Source organism: Adelges cooleyi, unplaced genomic scaffold (genome assembly GCF_023614345.1).
Source record: "Adelges cooleyi isolate 19-005CV unplaced genomic scaffold, UGA_ACOO_1.1 ACOO_flye_CR_arks_rails_tigmint_CR_PRNA_9, whole genome shotgun sequence".
In the NCBI taxonomy this organism is placed as follows: domain Eukaryota; kingdom Metazoa; phylum Arthropoda; class Insecta; order Hemiptera; family Adelgidae; genus Adelges; species Adelges cooleyi.
Genome location: NW_026096579.1, coordinates 4306513 through 4323889, shown reverse-complemented (window position 1 = coordinate 4323889; position 17377 = coordinate 4306513). Strand labels below are relative to the sequence as shown.

At 31.9% G+C, this 17377-nt stretch overlaps 4 protein-coding genes across 4 annotated transcripts in view; 1 reads left to right on the top strand and 3 right to left on the bottom strand.

Moving 5' to 3' along the window:
• The window catches only part of LOC126846097 (calcium/calmodulin-dependent protein kinase kinase 2), a 30135-nt gene extending 24039 nt beyond the window's left edge, over positions 1-6096 (bottom strand). The window contains exon 1 of the mRNA XM_050585220.1: positions 5824-6096. The gene's annotated coding sequence lies outside the window, so the exon portion shown is untranslated. The remainder of the gene's footprint in view (positions 1-5823) is intronic.
• An 814-nt stretch (positions 6097-6910) lies between these two features.
• LOC126846409 (vacuolar protein sorting-associated protein 41 homolog) lies at positions 6911-12797 on the bottom strand. The gene is made up of 2 exons (XM_050585777.1): positions 12622-12797; positions 6911-9633 (listed from the first exon to the last, which is right to left on the bottom strand). Exon 2 carries the CDS (start codon positions 9609-9611, stop codon positions 7104-7106), a length of 2508 nt encoding a protein of 835 aa, XP_050441734.1. The 5' UTR covers positions 9612-9633; positions 12622-12797; the 3' UTR covers positions 6911-7103.
• LOC126846410 (uncharacterized) lies at positions 11236-12960 on the top strand. The gene is made up of 2 exons (XM_050585778.1): positions 11236-11365; positions 12015-12960. The coding sequence occupies exons 1-2, from the start codon at positions 11318-11320 to the stop codon at positions 12561-12563; spliced, it is 597 nt and encodes a 198-aa protein (XP_050441735.1). The 5' UTR covers positions 11236-11317; the 3' UTR covers positions 12564-12960.
• A 519-nt stretch (positions 12961-13479) lies between these two features.
• Positions 13480-16615, bottom strand: LOC126846408 (protein unc-45 homolog A). Its single transcript, XM_050585776.1, has 2 exons — positions 15179-16615; positions 13480-15117 (listed from the first exon to the last, which is right to left on the bottom strand). The coding sequence occupies exons 1-2, from the start codon at positions 16449-16451 to the stop codon at positions 13610-13612; spliced, it is 2781 nt and encodes a 926-aa protein (XP_050441733.1). The 5' UTR covers positions 16452-16615; the 3' UTR covers positions 13480-13609.
• Between the last annotated feature and the right edge of the window lie 762 nt (positions 16616-17377).

The following is a 17377-nucleotide window of genomic DNA, read 5'->3' as shown; positions in this document are numbered from 1 at the left end:
TTAGTAAATTAATTGATTTTTAATCAGTCATCCTAATATGCATTACACTATGTATTCAATTATTTAAATAAATATTAAAGTATATCATATTTTGATATTACCATAGTAGTGTACTTTGCTTAATTTTTTTTTAAAAATTATTCTCATAAAAAATAATAATCTAGGTACGTTACAAAATGTAATACTTGAGATTAAAGATTTACAAACAATTACGCGGAACAAGACAATATTAATTTACCAATAAAAGTTATCCTTGATTTTTATTTTTTTTAATAAAATCATAGATAAAACTGTTTGTTCAAATCAAAGAAAGCCGACAATGGAAAAGTTTTAATGAATATAAATTACAGATATCATAGGTAGGTATGTGTTATCATTATTTTTATTAATATAATTGATCTTCTATGAACCTTGTATCACTTATCAGTTCGATAAAAAAATTTACGTTTACACTGTACAATTACTAAACAAATCAAACAGTTATCGAGTCTCATAACCTATAAAAAAAATATACATAACATAATAAGTATAGGTTACAACTCGTGTAGTACTATTGTAGAGCCTACTAATTGGCTTCTCCTTGAATGAACGTACAAAAAATATATTTGTTTAAATACTTATTACTAGTACTAATGGGCAAGTCTAATGAACTAATAACATAAAAGATGATAATAATGTAATACCTGGATGCGTTTCGCAATGCATTATAATTAAACCGCATTAAACTATTATGTAAGCACCCGTGTGATGTATCACCTGTGCACATCGTGTGAATTTTATTAGTGTACAGATATTGCCGGACAGTGCGAATAGATATTATAATTAAAATACAAAATAAAACATAGTATTATATAAGAATAAAAATTACGTAGTAAAAAATAAACCAGTTCCTTTTGATCGCTGTACAAAATGTGTATACTTTAACTAGCTGTAACTACAATTTCTTGAGATATTTGTGTTGTGGATTAATCGATGCGTTATGTTTTTTTAAACTTCTAAAAATATATAACAATAATTGTTTCAAGGTCGGCGTTACTTTTTACGGTGAACCCGCAAAAGGTAAAAAAAAATTCATACACACAAATATAGGTACTCGCATCGAGTAGGACAGACTACACTGTGTACTTAGAGGTCATGGAGCCGACCTCGACACCTTCGTTGCACAAAAAATAAAAATAAAATGTACCTACACAATTCCCTTGTTTCTTCGATGCGCACCCACGGCGTTATTCAATCCAAACTCGAATACATATTACTTATTTATTTGTAACAATCGACAACAATATAGCACGCATGCATTTTTACATATTACAATAACCGGTGCGGGTATTTTGTTAGTGTTTTTCAACTTTGGATAAATATAGACATTTTGAATAACTCAAGAAGTGTTGCGGTTGTGAAACGTTCACAGAATTTACATAATAATAAATAATATACACCGCGAACAGAATAATACGTGAAACGGAGATTATAATACAATATGTAGTAATAATATATTTTCTTATAATATATTTTATTGATGCTACTGGCTACTGCCGGTCTGCCGTTCTTCTGGGGTAACCTTGTGTCTGAGCATAAGCGAATAAAATGATTGATTTTTTCTATTAAAAATTCCACGCCGTAGATTTAGGTCATTATTAGGGAAATAATAATTACATTTTTTTTGTGTGTGAACCTTCAAGCTGTTTGTGTTTTCGACACCGAATCGATTATGTGTGCCGGTGTTTATTTTACTTAATACTGATATTACATACTGAATCATTAATCAATAGGTAATAATAATTAATTACTAAAAACATTTAAGGTTAAAACGGATTTGCTTTTATCGTCAACTATATATATATATCATTAATCATTCAGTTGTTTGATTTTTACCATCGGTACTTCAATCGATGATAATACCTATATTTTAGTATTTTGAAATTTGACATTACTCATTTGCCTATATGGTGGAATAATATAAACGTCATTAATTTATAGTATTCTTCGATAAGCGCAATAAAACCATGATTATACGAAGTACATTATAAAGTTGTTGTTGTTTGTTGACTCATCCTCGACTAACGACTTCATAATATGTAGTAAATATAAAAAAAAATATATGGTAATTACTAATTTAGTAAAAAAGTAAAATGCCATTTTTTTATAACATTAAAAAAAACTGTACGTCAAAAAGTTTGAATGTCAATAGAATATGTAAATACAAATACTATTGATTACAAAATATTCCCGTAATACTACGAAAGCAACGTTGTCACGGCTCCATCACGCACAAACTCTACTTATTTGGGAGGAGGGGTGTTAAAATAAAAATAAGGGAATACATATGTACACTTGTAGACATTACAAATATATATACTAACTAATTAAAATGAATGCCTCTATCACAATAACCATAACATATTTTTCGCTGAATCCCAATCGGGTCTTACATTTTTCTAACACCTCATTTTATTTTTTTAAATCGCTTCAAAAGTGTAATGAATTTTCTAATTTTCTTTAGTGAATAAAAAAATCTTTAAATCCTAAATTAATTTTAAAAGCAGCTATAAATTCAATAAATAAAATAAAGTAGACAATTATTTAAACGTACATATCACAAAAATGTGTTTTTTTTCTGTCACTGTCGTAATAAATCGTTTTTAAGAAATGTCAATAAAAAAAAAAAAGGTTGTTTAAATAACATCTAAACTTATCTAGAGTTCTGAGGCCAAATTCAGATTCAATAGAAATAATGAAAAAATAGATGTGTGTTGTTCTTGTTCTAAAAAAGGTTAAATTTTGATAGTTTAGATTGATAGATAGATAACTCTATAGATATGTATACATAACAAAAAACATGTCCGTTGTTTTCAGACTTCGCTCGAAGTGCGAAGATAATAAAAAAGGTGGGGCAAGGGTGGTGGCAACCCTCCTTACGAGGCCCGAAGGGCTGAATTTTTGAGAATTTGTCTGTTAGTTTTTTAAAAATATTTAAAATATTATAAATTATCCAACGGATCAGTCGTAATGTTCAATACATTATTTTGAAATTAAGTTAGCAAATAGGTACTTGAATTACTGTTCATTTGTATAAAATTTAAAAATCTATAGTGACACATTTTTATTGAGGAAAACTTAAATAATACAATATATTGTCTATAAAATGTTTTATATTTATTTCTATTGAATATTTTTTACCATCCACAGTTTAACATCGAAACGTTCATTTTATCACTTTCAGTTGTAATAATACCTAATAATTTGTCATGTTTTTCCGTCATCTCTATATCTTGTTCTCACTGTGGTCTGTGCTGGATATTTAAAACTTTTAATTTAGCTTTAATGTTTTGATATAATACTGAATTTTCAATTTAGTACTGTAAATTAAACTAAGATCCTAGCTCTGAAAAAGAGAGATATTATTCTTGTGGTGTTAAATCAAAATTATGTAAGATGTAAAAAAAAACCGTTTATTATACTATAATAATTTTATTATTTTTATTTTTAAAACACAAACACATTACGTTTTTTTACATTAACATTTTAAACAGAAAATAGTGACATTTAAATGTAAATGTCAGTTAAAATGTAACTTAATGTTAGTTAAATGTAACTAACTTGTTTTTGTTATTTTGTTCTTCTGCAGATACCTTCACGTACTTGAAACGTGCTCAATAAGTCTATTAGGTATCATCATATTATTATTCTAGCAAATTCAAAACTATGTACTTAGAAAGCACTTTTGTATTATTATAACGGCTATGATAACGTACACGTAGACCGTTCGTATACGAGATTGCAGTCAATTTATCACATGGGTAAATTTATCAGCCTTGAAACAGAAATTTAACAAATCTGTGTTTAGCTAATGTAAGGTCAATAATCATTATAATATTTCACCGACGATATTAGTAACAAATATAATGCATTTTAAGTATAGTGTTGTACAAACAAAAAAACATATTATTGAAATCAAAACCGGAAGCGTTCCCGATAATACAACAAGTATATTATTATGTAATAGGTACTATTTCAAATATGAGTGAAATAAAATATTTAAAAAATTTAATGCCATATTGTTGTGCAGTCGACATTTTTTTGTATAGACAAATCCGAATAAATCAAAAACAACGATTATTGTTGTCTACGTCAGTTGAATAACAAAAATCTTTATATATATATAAAAAACGGCCTAGGCATCGATTCACGGACAAACGCCCAACATGTACAGGACAGATTAATTATATGTATACTATACTGAACTCTTGTTTAGGAGGGAACGGTAAGGTTTAAACTACAGACCCAAACGCAGAGACACAGACATGTCCCACACAAGGTCAGTTTACACAGTTACACATAAAGTAGTACCTAATCTCCCATTTTTGGGAACCGAAAAGATACATTTGAAACGACGAATTTGGTTATATTTTGCAAAAGACGCGATTAGACAAATAATTATTAATTGAAAAAACGTTTGTTTGTTAATTTTTAATATAATATTAGCGTTAGTCCAGCTCATATGGGAAAACAATGTTTGAAAATTATGCATTCCTTGAATGTCATCCGTTAAGGAATGCATTAAGTTTTTTAGTGAATGATGGAAATTAATGCATTCCAATTTGAGCGAAATGTGCATGCATGTTTGAAAAATGAATGCAATATTCTAAAAATATTTCTTCTTTTTCAATATAAAACTTGAGTTCTTGTTAATTGTGAATTTTGACCTTGTAGATTTCAATTACGCTCCGTTTTGTTAGTTATATAGTATTTGCAATCTAAATCTACTTAGTCATTGTTGAGCAAAAAGATCCACTAATAAAGTTTCTAAGATATAATAATATGTATAACTTGACATTTATAAAATTTGATATATTACGTATTTCGATTTTCGTATTTTGATAGAAAAATATTCAAATAAACGTTTTGGTGAATACTTAGAATGAATATTTTCCACTTGGGGGATTGAAAGCGAGTATTTTTTTAAGGGGTTTTATATAGGCAATATTTAAAAAATAATAACTATTCGACTATTTTAATTTATTTTCAGGTGTTATCTGTAACGTATAAAATGTTTTTTATGACTAAAAGCCATTTTGGCGATAAAAAAATGCTTTCTCTATGGCAAAATAGGGAGACTGGCTGGTCAAATTCCAGTTCTGTAAAAAGGTAAGTAGGTATTTTTTGTCCACTTTCTTAGGCTATGTTAGAATCCGACCTTCATTTAAAAACTCAGTTTTTTTGTTAAATAATTTAACTTGAAAATGTTTTACATAAAAAAAGCAAATATTCAAAATACATTTCCAGCATACCCATAAAGTAGCCAAAGAACTCGTATATCTTTACAGAATTGTGATTGAACCATTCTAAGTAGTCAACATTTTGGTCTAAAACTTTAAAAACTAATTAGAATCCAATACTTTAATTAAAAAAAAAACAATTCTAAGACAAGAAAAAATTCTACGACATCAAGGAAATGTGTTGTGTGCATAATAGTAGATAGCTGTAAGCTAAAGAACATTAAGCTTCAGGGAAACTTAACAAGAATTATGGACATGTTATATGTTCATGCAGGTCATTCTAATAACTATACAAAGCACGTTCATAAATTATTAATATTTTAATAATTTTATCGGTGTTCTATGTTAGCCGTCTCCGTGAGTTAGAACTAATATTTAGAATACATTTAAATTTATTTAACCGCCGAATAAAATAATTTAGTTCGTACATAATTGTCGTTGTCGGAGTCGAGTTTTGCGTTGTAGTTTTGTACGATTTAAAAAGTTTAATATACAATTGTCCACCACTTGGCAACCCTTTGGATAAAGACTTCAAGACACTCACCTGTCTCTCTCTCTTTATATAGATGTACGATTCTATATGTGTAGTGGGCTCTCCTGTCCTTTACAGCGGCTCGTGTGACAATCTATGTTTCAAACACAAACAAATATTATACGAAACTCTTGGAGACTCAATAGTTTTTTTATATGATTTCTGTAATGTTTTATGTAATAATATTATGAACGCGCGTACAAAAAAAAAAACACACCGATCGGACACTCAGAAATCACTTCCCGACTGCCACGAGGCCTCGGCAAACACTGAATTGTTTACTGTGTTGACCGGACGACTATATCGTACAATCTAACAGACACACACACACACACACACACACACACACACACACACACACTATGAATAATCTCTCTCCTCGTACATGAACTTCACTGGGATATACTCGCCGTGTGTGTAAAGAAGTGTTGCTGACCTTGTCAGTATAGATACCGCTTTCGGCAGCACACTGACTCAATCATAGGATATATCATCTATATCGTGTATTGTATATTACCATAATGTGATCGTTGTGAATTATAATATTATATAAATCATGGTTAATTAATATTATGAATGCGATGAAGTAGTTTTTTGTTTCACTCCCACTTCACGGCACACGTTGCAGCAGCTGAGAACCTATTGGTCTCGATGTACTTTTGAACTACTAGACAGATTTTTTCATGTACCATGTCAATAGATTAGAAATCATACGATAAAGACACTTAAATAACGTATACCTTTGTTTTTAAAATTTAAAAATAAACTCCACAAATTAATATATTTACCAACTTACAAAAACAGCACGTCATAGCTTTTGGAAAAATAATGGTGTACGTCATCATTTTAGTGCTGCATATAAACAGTCAAAGTTGTCCATTTCCCCCTGGAAGGGGTTTAAAAACTTCCTGTATTTCTATTTTTTGTCTCCCAGTATTTTTATGCTCATCAATCATCATTAAGTGATTTTTTTTTTATATATTTAAAAATATGATCAGGGATTTTACATTTACAATATACTATAATATAGGTGTATAATATAATAAACATATATTATATTTATAAATAAATAATAATTAATCAATATTACAAAACATGAGAATAATACGTACATAAAAAAATAATAATTTATAAAATATATCGCAATGACTAACATCAAAATTTTATCGTTAAAATATTGTTTTGAAAAAATATAACACAACTTCAGTTAATAACAAGGGTAAGCGCGTATAACATAATATATTGAGCATAACGTTAAATAAATATTTAAGGCACGATTTGGACATTTTAGTTTATTGGAATGTCGCTTGTTTCATCCGGCTGTCCATGCAGATTATGCAAGCTGCTTCCAGGCCGTCCATCGGTATGCATTCCTGGTGGAACGCGTGCTGGCAATAGAAAATGACGGCGTTACCTCCTACACGGTCTGGTCTGATAATACACTTCTGGCAGGCACTGCACAGGTGTTGCTCGTCCACGCTACAGCCCTTTCGCCGAACGTCGAACAACTTTTCGTGCAAATCAAAGCAGTCGGACACGACGATTTTGGTACACCCTTGTTCCACGGACACCTGCAAGTTGTAGTCGGTCATCATCTTGACCAGCGCGTTCTTGAGTCCCGGTATTTCGGTGTGCTTACCAATCCGCCGAATTAGGATTCTCGGATCCACGTACGTGCCGATCTTCTGCAACAACACCTTGAGGAAGTCCGGGCGGTTCAAAGACAAGCCTATCAGGTCGTGCCACAAATCCAGGTCGTTCTGGTCCCGGCAGAACTCGATGGCTTGCTCGATGTCGTCCAGCTGCGACATGACCAGGTTGAGCGCGTCTTTGGTGTTGCCCATCCGACCCAGCAGGTACACCATTTCTGGGTAGTACTCCAGTCGTTTGCACACGTCCAACGCTTCGGCGATCGAATAATTGTCGCTGCGCTTGAGCAAAGGTAACAGCTTGTCACGTGAGAACTCCGCGTAAAGCAGCACCAGATCCTTGTGGAAATTGCGCCTGCCCAGTGCGCGCGTGTCTTTCTTTTCCAACGCGTCCAAATACGTGTACAGGTACAGTTTGTTGTTCTGCAGCTTAGCCACCGCCACGTCTATCGGTATCGAGTCCTTTGCCAGCAGTATCTTGATGGTCTGGTCGCAATCTAAGTCCATGAGTTGCTCGATCATGCCATGCACCTGCCCGTACAGATCGTGCTTGGCGATCAGCTCGAACACGCCCTTATGCCGGAGCTTCAGGTACGCCGCTAGGGCTTTGTCAAACTTGCCCGAGTGGGTGTACAGAATAGCCAGTGCTTCCAACAATTCCGAACTGGAGTTGGCGATCAAGTGTTCTATGAGCGCGTTAGTGACCGCCGACACGTTGTACAGAGACGGCGACCATTGCTTAATAATTTTCAAAAATCCGTCTGGTTCCAGTTTCAAGTACTCGTACAGTACCATTTCGTAGATATGCGAGTCCAACGTCACCTCGCCCCTGGGCAAGTAGCAGCACACCTGCCGCAGTTGGTGCACCTGTGCAAATTTAAATATCTCTTCCTGCCACAGTTTTTTTTCGTTGCCGAACAGCTCGGCGGCCAGCCGACCGGCTTGTGCGTATTCTTCAGTGAATAGCAAATGATCGAGATACTTTTTGCCTACGGATATGCGAGAGTTACGGTTTAGCACGACGTTCTTAGAATTGACGACGGCCATGGCGTCCGAGTACTTGTTGTGCTCTACTAGCCATTCGATGCGGTCGTCGGCGTCGCACGGGTTGGCCACCACCACGTCCTTGGGACTGACCACGACGAACAGATTCTCCACGACCAGGCTTTCTAGGGCGTAGTCGTTGCACCCAAAATCTTGGAAGCCTCGCAGCGACAAGTTGTCCGTGCACAGTTCTACGTACTTGGACTCCTTAGCCTCGACGACGTACAACTGCGGTCGCATCGATTTGCCATCGGCGTCCTTCTCTTTGGAATAGCACAAGATGACCAATTGATCGTTGTCTAGCGGCCCGATGCCGCTGATGAAATAATCGATGCGGAACATTGACAACGGCTCCACCTTATATTCGGGCATGTCCTTGTTGAGCCGTTGCTGCCGCCGGCGGACCCCGCAAATGCGCACCGTGTCCACCCAGCCGACTAGCAGCGTGCCGCTGTCTTTCCACGTAAGGTTGCACCGAAACGAACTGGGCACGACGTTATCGCGTTTGTCCCACTTGATTAGGCCCAGCGAGCACCGAGCTACCACGTCGTACACGCGGAGCCCAATGTTCGACGACCAGGCCACGAACCGATTATGCCAGTTCATGTTGTGCACGGCGCCTTCGGCATCGCACAGTACTACCGACTTTGTACGGCCCAGAAATGTGCGTTCGTGTAACATCAGCCGGTCGTCGCCCGTGACAAACCGCCGGTACGCGCCTGACTTGTGGTACAACGGGTCGATTGCCACTGATTTGACGCACCGTCCAAGCGAAACCTCTTGGGCGTCCTCTTGCGTGTATAGTCCGTACACAAACACGTTGCCATCGTCCGAGCAAGTGGCTATAAACTCACCGCGGCTGTCGATGCTTATCTGGTTGACGGCCACCGTATGCGGACGCAATTGTCGGTTTTTAACGATGTTGCCCTCAAAATCAAGCAGGTGCACCGAGCCCCAGTTGGTGCCGATGCATAAGAATTTAGGATGGGCTGCCAAGTAACTCACACCATCCTTGGTCAGTATGGTTTGCACGTCATTGGTGAGACGAACGTACTTAAGTTTGGGCTCCACTTCTTCGACCAAGTCCGCGTCGGCTTCGTTTGTCATTGTCCTGAAATTAACTCAATACCTGAAATCATAAATATTATGTTTTTACCGAACTGAATGGAAATAGTTTAGATATATATATATATAAAGTTTCTAAACTATCAGCAATTAATGAAGTAGATGGTAGACGCTTCCCATGTGTCCTATTAATGCGTTATGTGTAAAATCTGTTACATGATGTATAGTAGTGTGTCAGATAAATTTTATACGTTATCAACAATTGTTGATTTCATCAATTAGGTGTACAAGTCTTTCATTGTTTTAAATGTTACAAGTCATAAAGTTATCTCGAAATTCTTGATGATTTTGTAACATAATATGGAAATGATGAGAGATAATAACGGCGGATGAGATTGTATTACAGTTACAAATACTCGTAACAAATCAATTTACCCTCCGTCTTGCTTATATTATATAATACATAGTATGTACATATAATATTATAGTTAAAGATACAACAATAGGTATTTATAACATGTAAAACTATTTTTTGGCAAGACAACATACTATTTTCGTAAATCAATCAGTGTACTGATTTTGAATCAAAATTCGATAACAGAATTACCGAATTGAAGGACAGCAGTGTTACTTTATAATAATTAACATATATTGATTTATACATATTTATGACGTATTGATCATTATAACATACAATGATATATGTATATATATATATTTTTTTGTTTTGGTAAACCAAGTTGCGTGCTTAAATAGTGTTAGCCAAAAATTATAAGTAAACTCACTATAAATCCATATTATAAGTAAATAATAGGATTAATGTGGTACATAAATTTTTAAAGGATATGTTAATAAGTAAAATGTTTAAGTAAAATTAAGTGTATAATTTCTGAGGCTCTACTATTATATACCTAATATTTGTCTACCAAATTGTAGAGTTATACTTAATTAGCAGTTAAAATTCACACATTGAATATTTTCCCAATTAGCATAATAATTACTAACATTTTTTAAAAGGATACAAAATGTATCATACTCTTATCAACTAACACAAATATCTGACAACGTTTGAATCCTTCTATACTAAGTATAATAGCATCAGTGAACTATCGCTTTGAAGATAGACTCTGCAATGAGTCAGAAACAAATCAAAGACATGGATTACATATGGATTACTAAGGATACATCCAAAGATTATTAAGTTAAGATAAGTATTAAGTTAAGATAAGTTATTAAGTTAAGATTATATTTCATTTCATAAAATCTTTAACACAAATATATATTTGTCATAATATATTTTATAAATTAAAATTAGTTGTCCTAAACTCATTTAGAAAACACCATATTGTTCTGCCCTTAAAAGCTTGTAACCATACATTTTTCTTGGCAAAAATTGCTATCGCCACATAATAAGTACTACAGTTTTAATTATTTTAATTATAATTATAATAGTTAAAATTATAATAGTCTAAATACATTTTATTTTGGTGTATATATTGATTTTGAGCTTTGTTGCCAAATACTATAATTATATTTTAATTCAATGGTAATTTACATACATAATTAAATATATATATATATATATACTTAATTATGTAATCATTTTAAATAGCCCTCATGTATAATACCACCATAGGGGATAGAGAAAGTAACAGTGTTGAACATTTTTTTTATCAAACACGAAACTACATTTTACTCAAATAGTTGACAGTTGCTAAAAAGGAGTCTACATAATAACTTAACTTAAAATGAAGCTTATTTTTACACAAAATAATTTTAACACATGGCTCTCCATTGTAAGTATACCCAACTTTGTGGATATATATATATTTTTGTTAATGTGAACTATTGCCAAATAATTATGAAGTTAATAGAAAAATGTATTTGATAAGAAACATTTTTAAATATTTTGTCTAATGGTACTTTTCAATGTTCAAAGCCATAAAATTAGAATTGAGGTGAACTGTTTTGTAAACAAATCCCATTTAAAATATACATTCTAATTTTCAAGAGAGAACTTTCAATAATTAAAACATATTAACAATATCACGAGTTATATGATTAATAATACATGCCATATACGTTAAAATTATTTTATAAAACTTATGTACTTATACAATATTATTACTCAGTTCTTAGCAATTCTTTGACTGTTAATATTAAAAATTATTTATAAAAATAAATCCATATTTTTTCTTATTCTGAAAGGTTTATAAAGTTATTAGGCATCAAATAAAAAAAGTTTTTTAGTTATTATGTATCTGAACTTAGTTCCACTTTTATAAGAACCCTTAAATGGATTAACCTCTATTGTTTTTGGATTTCCAAACAAAGTTAAATCCAGAAATGCGACATAAGATATTTTGGGTTGTAATATTAACTTTCCTATCTATAGTATAATATTTTAACCTATAATAGCATTAAATTTATTTGATTTGTTTTCAGGTGTTAACAGTTTTAAATCTCATTGCTACTAGTCTTCAACAAATAAACAATACAAAATCAATATTGTATCCTATACCAAGGAGCTTGTCCACAATAAATAGTCATAGAAATCATATTTATAATTCATTTGGCGTTTCTGGAAATGTTGGAATCGGGTTACATTTTGGTGGTGGCTACAGAATTAAGACTGGTGATGGAAATGTCAACCAAGAAATTGTTCATAACAAAATGTACGATAAATACTTAGGTACTAGCTTTGGTTTTGGTTCAGCAAGTGGCTTTAAGAAAGGACACGAAAATGATGTTGAACATGGACAAATTGTCAATAATCAAATAATTGAACAAGATCAACAAGATGATGGCGTACAAGAGTCAGACGGAGAAGTCTTAACAACAACTACAGTAAAACCAAAACCAGGCGTGTTCAGAAAACTTACAACTTATTGGTCTGGAGAACGGGAGGATCCTAAAAATAATTATTCTAATGGAATAATTAAGTGGAGTGTACAACAATTTAAAAAAAAGAATCCTGTTGGAACACCAAGATAATTGGAAAATTGACTGCACTTATATCTACAAATTGACACAAGTATACAAACACACTTACTATATAGCTCACATTTAATGGCACTAAGAAAAAACACATTTATAAAACGCTTGTACAGAAAATTGAATGCTGATTTTAAATATTTTAAGTTACTCAAATTTATAATTATAGAGAAAAATATTAATACTCCATAAATTATTACAATTTAAATTAATGCAACCAACTCCTTAAAAAGAAACTACATTTTTATGTTTTGATAAGAATAAATTGATAAGTGTTTTTTTTTATCTGATAAGCTATGTCTAACATTATTCAGTGTGTCCAAATGTAATAAAAAAGTATAAAATATAAATCAATATATTTTATATTATATTAATATCTAACGTTTTCTGATTGCATACAACTTTGAACTTACCGTTTTACAATAATTGTAATTGTAATTATTACACTTTAAAGATACATTCTTAATCTTAAAATGGTTGATTTATTTGCAAATATATTATAAATAATACTATGAGCATGTATAATATGTTTAAATAAATAATAAAACAAAATATTTATTAATTCAGTTAGTATAAAATAACACACATTTAGAATGTAAAACTACTTAATGCGTTTTCAGTAAATATTATTATATACCCTTAAATACAACTATGCAGTTCTTTGATAAATAAATAAATGAATAATAAATACCTTAACATAAAATAATACTATCATGTAAAACGACTATTGTGAACAGTTGTTTTCATTATTTATATACCCTGAAATTTCCTTAAAATATAATATTGTAATATAAAATCTGTAAAATATAAAATATTATAATCTTTAAAAGAAAAACTAATATAAAAAAAAAAAAAATTTGATATTTTTTTTTAAAATCTAATTAAGTTGTTCAAAAATAATTTAATTATTAATCATTAATTAAATAAATAGTTGTAAACAAAAATGGTTAATAGTAATAAATCATTTCATAAAACTATACAATACATAAAAAATAAGTGTGAATTTAAAAATTCTGATGATTTGAACAAAATATACTATAAACTTATTACTCTTCAGATTTTTTAATTACTTTTAAATCTTCCGCTAGTTTTAAGCACTTTTCAGCCATTTCTTTTATATCTTTTGATTTATCATCTTTCATTATGGATAGAGCCATCAATATTTCCATTATTTCAGTTGCAAAAATTTTTTCAGCTATTTCTTTATCAGCTTCAATTAAACTATAAGCAATCACTAAAGCTCTGTGTTGCATTCCACTGTTCGGATGTGCTAAAATAACTTTTAAAGACTCTTCCCAGTTGTTAAACGTCAATAATTTTTTGCTACATTTAACACTATTTGAAACCGCAATTGCAACACCTCCAGCAGCAGCCAACGCAGTGTCTTCGTCATCATCTTCACATAACAGAAAAAGCATTTTCAACTTGTCATTTTCTCCTTCAAAATGTTTAATGACTTCAGGTGATATCATAAGATTGGTAAAACATTGAACTGATGCTCTCCTTAACATTTGGTGTTCCTCAAAAAGATAACTTTCAATTAATTGCAGTCCACTGGAATCAACTATTTTTTTTCGTACCCTTTCATTGACAGACGCCATATTACAAAGAGCCATCATTGCCTCAAAATTTTCCAAAGCCGAACAATCTGGATGTAGGAGACCTAAAAGGGGTCGGATCGATTCCAGACAACGTTGTTCTTTGAAAGAGACTTCTGGGTTAATAGAAATCCCAATTCGGGCAATAGCTTGAGCTGCTTGATTTTTTCCCTTAGCTGTACCAGAATGAGCCAGAGCTAAAAGAGTTTTAATACCTCCTAATTTGGCCACTTCACCTCTAAGTTCGGGTATAACACAAATAGCGTTAAACAAACGGGAGATGAGTTCTTTAATGTTGGTGCTTTCAGTTTTGGCCAATAGAACGAGAACACTAATTACTCCATATTTACATAAAAGTGTAATTCTTTTATTAACAAAATCAACATCATCCAGCTCATGATTTTCTGGTACATGACATTTCGAAAACTTTGCAAGTTCTATCATTTCAGGTATGACTTCTTGTTTTTCATATGCATTACATAAGTTAACAAAAATTGATACTAGAGCATACATTGCAGACGTTTTTTCTGATTTGGCCAAACCCATAATAGCTACAAGAGCAGCTTGGTCCTCGATTAGTTTTTCTTTGACTTCAGCATCTAATGTTAAATAAGACAACCCTTCAACAGCCCATCTTTTAGTGTCTGCCTTGGTATTGGGATGTATTAAAAACCTTCGGCAGGCTTCAGCTAATTTCAGTGTTGCCCCTTCTGAAAATGGACGTATGGATGCATCAGTCCCACCACTACTACCTAACTTACACAATCCGACTAAAGCGCGAATGCGTATCTCATCTTCTCCACTTTTATAAAGATTTTTTAAAATTTGTGTTCCCTGTTTGACAATGGGAGTAATTTTACTTTTTTTTGTGGTGGCAGCAATGATACACTCACAGGCGATTTTCTGTTGAACTTTGTCATCAGTCGTGGCCATGGCAAGGATCATTTCAATAATACCTATGAAAAATAACAGTTTTAATAAGGTATTAGATCAGTTAGAGAACTAACTTAAACATACCATCTCTTGCTATAATTGAATTTCCAACATCTATTGGGCCCATAAGTAATACAGTGATTGTAGACACAGCACGAACTTTTGATTCAATATCTGGGTCAAGTAGTTTATTCCTTAGAAATTCATCTACAGCGCCTACATATTTTTCTCTTGACTTATCACAAGTCAAATTGTCATAAATTCTTGACAAACATACAGACACGTTAGTATGAGAGTACTCAGTAATATCCATTTTTGATTCATATGTAGTTTCAATAAGTTCACTCGCTACATCCAATAGTCTTTGCAATCCTTTCATGTCAATCAAACGTTCAGCCCAATTAACATTATCATAATGAATATTTCTAGTCAATATTTCAATAATTGAATCTCGCGCAAATTTATTAATTGAATGCCGGTCTACAGAGCAAACTAAGCATGTTAATATTGCATCAATTTCTTTTGAATTCTTTTTACATTTTTCTTCATTTGGTGAACTGTCCAAAGTGTTTGCCATTCCGGTTAAACTGTTCAAGGCTGCTTGAATAATATATGTTACACCATTTATTTCATTTTGATTATCTGTATTCAAAGCATCAACAAACCACGGTACACCAAGATCAACTAATACTTGCTTAGTACAGGATTCATCATTTTTACAAAGCTGGCCTACGATTCGCAAAGCATTTAAACGTACTTCAGCATTCTTGTCGTTCTTTAATAGAACTTTGACTTTATTAATAATACCAGATTTTAGTAAGGAAACACAACCACTGCTCGATTCTTTTGACAAAACCAGTAAGTTTTTAATGGCGGTAATACGTCTTTCTATACTTTCTTCAATGGTAAACGCATACTTAAACATACTTTCGATTTTATTGGAAAGCTGAGCGTTTTCCCTCAGTTTTTCTTGTACAATTGGATGTAATCTTGATAGGACAGGTTGTATTTCTTTGTTTGTTGGATCAGACAATAGACATTGTTTAGCATCAACATACGCTTCTTCAAACTTACCCAATTGCTCATAAGCAAAACATCGACGATATAATGCTTTTGGATCGTTGGAAACTATATCCAAAGATGCGCTACAATCACGAATAGCATTTTGATATTCATTTAGTTTATTGTAAGCCGCTGCACGATTTTTATACAAAATAGCTTTATCTTGTCCATTTTCTTTAAGTAAATTCAGTGCCGAAGTATAATATTCTAGTGCCTTGAGCCAATCTCCAGACTTGAATGCTGCGTTGCCTTGTTCTTTCAGCAACTTAAAATTATTTTCAAGATTTTCTGACATCTTTTATTTTATTTTAATGAACTAATAACAAAAACGTTACTACATTTATAAAAAATTTAATACTATATTTGATGTAGGCTTCACAAAATATTTTGGAAAATCGCCAACTTTAAAGACAAACTAAGAACACTACTAGAAGATTCTACAACTTGAAACTTAATACTTATTTTTAACCACAAACTAAGGTATCTCTTATCATATTATGTTGTATACTTTACCTTATCAATTTAATTTTCAAAAAAGAAACTTGATAACATCAAAACTAATAAGTAATAACAAAATATATTCTGCTTTGCCTTTTATGGTCTTCGAATATAGCTCATTAGGTATATGTTTCATCTATTCTATAATTCTGATACCACACTAATTTCAACCACCTATAAATAATACAGAATACTAGTATTATGTAAATTCTTCAAATATTGCTTTCGACATTCATTCTTTCTTCCTTTATGCAACTTTTGTAAATAAATCACCCAAGTATATAGCTTAAAATCTAAAAAATATTTTTTTCTTTTCCAAGCTTGTTAACAGAATTACAATATATAATCATTATGTACAAACCATTACTCATTTTTAGACCAAACTGAAGATTTAGAATGTTAAGTACAAAATTAAATATAATATAGGTACTATTGAAGATTTTTGCACATCAATGCTCAAGATTACTAATAACACATTTTTACCGGAAAATGTGTTGTTTTACTTTAAATAAAAGTCAACAAAGGAATAAACTTTATAGTGTGATATCATTAACAAATGATATTTCCAATTTAATGATTTCTTATTAGAACTGTGTTAAATCCAAATTTTGTATTAAATTTAAATGAAATGTACTATATTAAACTGTATAACAGATGATGTTTCTGTCTAGGTGGTTTTGATAACAGAAGTCGTTGGCTAAACAAAAATTATGTAATATACAA